General features: G+C 59.1%; 1 protein-coding gene across 1 annotated transcript in view; it reads left to right on the plus strand.

Annotated features, from left to right (window-relative positions):
• LOC104548786 (coiled-coil domain-containing protein 102A-like) overlaps positions 1-3868 on the plus strand; it is a 4279-nt gene extending 411 nt beyond the window's left edge. The window contains exons 2-10 of the mRNA XM_010194899.1: positions 7-97; positions 721-806; positions 958-1236; positions 1352-1460; positions 1696-1812; positions 1901-2110; positions 2376-2546; positions 2635-2738; positions 3742-3868. Of these exons, the coding sequence (XP_010193201.1) occupies positions 7-97; positions 721-806; positions 958-1236; positions 1352-1460; positions 1696-1812; positions 1901-2110; positions 2376-2546; positions 2635-2738; positions 3742-3868 (1294 nt within the window). The remainder of the gene's footprint in view (positions 1-6; positions 98-720; positions 807-957; positions 1237-1351; positions 1461-1695; positions 1813-1900; positions 2111-2375; positions 2547-2634; positions 2739-3741) is intronic.
• The last annotated feature ends 1000 nt before the right edge of the window (positions 3869-4868 follow it).

A 4868-nucleotide genomic window follows, 5' to 3' on the forward strand; every position in this document is an offset into this window, starting at 1 on the left:
TGGCAGCTCGCCTGAAGCCAACGGGGTGGAAGGAGAGGCCGATCCCGAGCGGGAGCCAGTGCGGGATGTGGGGACTGAGGCGCCTCAGAAAGCCAAGGTGAGGGGGGTCAGTCCCTGCCCTGCAAAGGTGGGCAGTGGGGGGGGCAGGCCCCCCTCAGAACAGTTGGGGAGGGACATGCCCCTCTCAGAGCATTGAGGGGGCATTGGACCCCTCTTGGATTAGCACTGGGGTGGGAACAGCCCCCTCAGAGCAGAATGGGGGATTGGGTCCCTCTCAGAGCATTGAGGGGTCAGACTTCTCTTGGAGCAGTGTCATGGGGGCTCCAGGACCCCCATAGCCCCATGCAGCGAGGTCACCTCAGCACTGGCTCTGGTCCCCTTCTTGGGGCTTTTCCTGTGGAGGCATTAGGCAAAAGTCAGTGTCCTGGTACAGGGTATAGTGGCTTCAGCAGTGCTGGTGGCATCGCCCAGTGATGGCTCGAATGCCAGGGTGTCTACTGAAGGGAGGAGGAGGAAGGAGGGGACACGAGAGCCACCCCAGGAATGCTCCCAGCTCCTCTGGCCGTCCCCTCTCTGCTGCCATCGGCTCTGTCACAACGCAGAAGTCACCACTCCGGGTGCCATGTCAAGCTGGTTCAGTCCACCTGATGGCACTGCTGCCAAGCAGCAAATGTTAGCCTAATCTGAGTATCACCTGCGTGCTCCTCGCTTTGTGCCCAGGGATATCCCATCCCAGAAATCCCCAGCAGATCATTTACCGTGTGCTCCTGGAGCCCGGTAGATCGCCCACGTGGCAGTTACGTGAGGTCAGTGTAATAAATTGGTGTTATCCTAAATTCCCAGCAAGGCCAGGAGCTGGCAGCAGAGTGCAGCGGGTATGGCAGCTCCCCTGGGGGGACTGGTCCCTTTCCATCAGCCTCAGGAAGGAGGGATGCTCTTGGTTATGGGGTGATGGAGGGGGTGGGAAGCGAGGGCTGCCCCCTCACCCACGGATGACTCTGTCTCCTGTGCTGGGCCACCCACGGCGCTGCAGGAGCTGGAGATGATGGAAAACATCTTGACGAGCAAGCAAGACGAGAGCTGGGAGCAGCGGGGCCCCCGGGCCTCCTTTGCCCGGCAGGAACGGAGCCGCCTGCTCTGGGAGGACGTCAGCGTCATGGAGGAGGATGCCACCAAAGTCACCGCCCTGAAGCTGAGGCTGGATGAGTCCCAAAAAGTGCTGCTCAAGGAGAGGGAGTGAGTACATGGGGCATCACTCTTGCAGGGTGCCAGCCCAGCCCAGCCCCGTCCCCACCAGGATGGGATATTCCTTGGGGTCCTGCTGACTGTCACCAGCATTGCCTCTCCCCAGGGACAAGCTGGCGCTCAGTAAGAGCATCGAGAAGCTGGAGGGCGAGCTCAGCCAGTGGAAGATCAAGTACGAGGAGCTCAACAAGAACAAGCAGGAGGTGATGAAGCAGGTGAGTGAGGTGCCTGGGTACCAGAGACACCCCAGGGGGTGGCATGTCCTCGTGGGTGGGCACAGTGACCCACAGCAACCCCCCCAACTCCAAGAGGCTCATTAGGGACCTTAATGAGTGCTACTGAGCCAGTTGGTCCCTCTTCAGAGGTTGGGTGGGTGGATGTGGGCAGGGATCAGGTGGTGTGAGAAGGGTGCTCACTGCCCTCCTTGGGTGCTGTGTCCCACCCCTACAGCTCAACATCCTGAAGGAGATCCACCAGGACGAGCTGGGGCGGATCTCTGAGGACCTGGAGGACGAGCTGGGTGCTCGCTCCAGCATGGACAAGAAGCTGGCTGAGCTGCGTGCGGAGGTGAGGCTGAACCCCAATGTTTTGGGGGCAAAGGGAGTGTTGAGGGGGGTCCCTGCTGCACCCCGGCCACCCCATGTGCCCATCCCAGATGGAGCGGCTGCAGGCGGAGAACGCAGCTGAGTGGGGCCGGCGGGAGGGGCTGGAGACAGAGAAGCTCAACCTGGAGCGGGAGAACAAGAAGCTGCGGGCGCAGATTGAGGACCTGGAGGAGGTGCTGGCTCGCAAGCGGCGCCAGACGGCCAGCGCCCTGGACACCGACCTCAAGACCATCCAGGCCGAGCTCTTCGAGAAGAACAAGGTGCCATGGGGGTGGTCCTGTCCTCTGCCACCCTTTCCCTTGGTAACTCTGTCACTTCAGCAGTGACTCAGCATTCCTCAGGACCTCCTCAAGTCCAAACCCTGGCACCACCATTCATCTAGGGGATGGTGATGACCCTTGCTCCATCAACTTCTCCATCATGGGATGGAGCGGTGGGAGGGATCCCTGGGAAGGGCAAAGGGGGCATCCGGCAGTGGGGGTGGCTTTCAACTGCTCAGCCCCCCCCTCCTCATGCCCACCGCAGGAGCTGGCCGACCTGAAGCACGTCCACACCAAGCTGAAGAAGCAGTACCAGGAGAAGATGGCCGAGCTGGCCCACGCCAACCGCCGCGTGGAGCAGCACGAGGGCGAGGTGAAGAAGCTGCGCCTGAGGGTGGAGGAGCTGAAGAAGGAGCTGGCGCAAGCCGAGGATGAGGTGGGGAAGCTCGTGCTGGCAGAGGGGGTCAGGGTGGGCAGCTCTGCTCCCTCCGCGGCCGACAGCCCCGTCCCATCCCATCCCACAGCTGGATGAGGCCCACAACCAGACACGAAAGCTGCAGCGGTCGCTGGATGAGCAGACAGAGCAGAGCGAGAGCTTCCAGGTGCAGCTGGAGCATCTGCAGTCCCGGTGAGTGGGGGACAAGGGGGGCTGCAATGGGGACCACCAAGGACCCATGGGTGGGGTGACATTCTCCTCACCACCATCCCTCAACCAGCATCTCCCTGGTTGAACCCCAGGCTAAGCACGGCCAAAGTGCCTCCAGCATCCTTGGAGGTGTGCAGCCATCCTTGGAGCAAGCTGGGTGGCGTTCACCTCCCAGTTAAACCAGCACAAGGCTGCCCACAGACCGGTACAGCCCAGTTTCATGATGCTTGGAGTTTCACCCGCTGGTACCTGAGGCCAGGGCAGGCTCCAAGCATCCCACGCCAGTTTGGGGAGGCAGGAGGTTGGCTTTTATTGCTTTTAAAAACTTTCCCTGGCCTCGCTCTCCTTCCTCTCCAGCAATAAACAGCTGAAATGGCTGTGCAAGATCGATGCCATGTCTCCAGGAGGCGCAGGGGGGCTGTGTTTATCATTTTCCTTTATTTTATGGGGACGTCTTCATTAAATCATGGAGGAATAATGGTGGCTTCAGCTCCCCCCCACCGCTTCAGCCTCCCCATGCACTCTCCTTTAAATAATTCATTCTTTCCAGTAAAATGCAGCAAACTGGTCATATCCAACCCTGTCCTGGGCCTTTTTATTCCAAATTTGCTTCATAAATTTCCATTGATGAATTTTCGTGTGGAAGAAAAACACCACAGGCTCCCAGGAATGAGGACCCCTGTTTTTCTGTTGGGAGACCCATTTCAGAGGGACTCCTGACTGGGTCCGAGGTACCCGGCATGGCGATGTACAGCCCTGGAGGGTTTTTGACGGTGCCGTCCCTTATGCTGAGCATCATCCAGGGTTCCCTGCACCGAAGGGTCAACCTCAGCCTGGGAGTGCTGATCCTGCACCCAGAGCTTAGTGAAAGCTGCAGAAATGGGGTGCAGCCGTGCTGTAGTGGTGTAGGGGGACAGGCTCAGCTTCGGTGTCCCCCTGGGGCTGCTCCCCATCGCCCCCCACCCCAGCAGCTCTCCCTTGGCAGGCTGCGGCGACAGCAGAGCACCCCGCTTTTCGGCAAGATGCGCAGCGCCCGCTTCGGCCCCGATGATGCTGGGGACGGCACCAGTGACCCCGACGAGGACGAGGACCTGCAGATTCAGGTGCCCTGAGCCCAGGGCCAGGTGCCACCGCCATGGGGATGTCCCATGGCAGTCGTCTGCCCACAAGTGCCTTACCACAGAGCCCAGCCATGTGGTGACCCTCGTATAGATAGGGAAACTGAGGCACGGAGCAGCAGGGAGGAATTTGCCGAGGGATGCTGCAAGCCCACTGCCTTGGACAGTATTGGACACCCCTCAGCCACCAGTGTTTCTTGGGACACAGATGTGGCCACCAAAGCCAGCATCACCTGAGCAGCCCAGGAGGAGGAAGCGCAGGGCAGAGAGGGGCACCGAGCCCTGCAGCCAGCCCCATGCTCCTGCCACCTTTTTTTCTATATATATTATATATATGTATGTATTTGTATATGATTTTTTTATTATAAATACAGAGCCCAGAGGGGCCCAGGCTTTGGTGGTGGTTTTGGCTGCTGGTTTGTCCCTGCGTGGGAGTGAGAATGGAGGGGACAAGGTGCGGATTGCATGGGGGAGAAACAGCTTTTTTTCACAAGCTGTAGGTGCAAGCTGCTCACTCTGGGGAGGTGCAGATGTGCTCACCCATGAGTGCAGGGTTGTTCATCCATGGGTGCAGAGGAACTCGCCCTGGGGAGGTGCAGGGGCGCTCACCCATGGGTGCTCACTGTCCCAGCCCAGGTCCCTGCAGTCCAGCCCTCACACTGTGGGCCCTTGGGGGGCATTGGAGGAGCTCAGACACAACCTTATTAAAAATTGATATTGCAGTGAGCTAATGCCCTCGCTCTGCCTTTTAATTGATTGGCTAAAAGCTTGGCTCTCTGCTGCTCCTGGGTTTTTTTAAATGCCCTTTTATTTCCAGCGATTATTCATTTTTTCATGGCCCCACAAATGAGACAGTGGAGGTGGAGGTGCCTGCAGGCAGTTTCAGTGGGGACCCTAAAAAGCAGAGTTTTAGGGGGTACAGAAGTGGGGAATGTGGACAGGGAGATGTCTGCCTGAGCCGACGGACAGCTCCAGACAGCAACCTGGGGAGAAG

The sequence above is a fragment of the Mesitornis unicolor genome, unplaced genomic scaffold (assembly GCF_000695765.1).
Source record: "Mesitornis unicolor isolate BGI_N332 unplaced genomic scaffold, ASM69576v1 scaffold30001, whole genome shotgun sequence".
Taxonomy (NCBI): Eukaryota; Metazoa; Chordata; class Aves; order Mesitornithiformes; family Mesitornithidae; genus Mesitornis; species Mesitornis unicolor.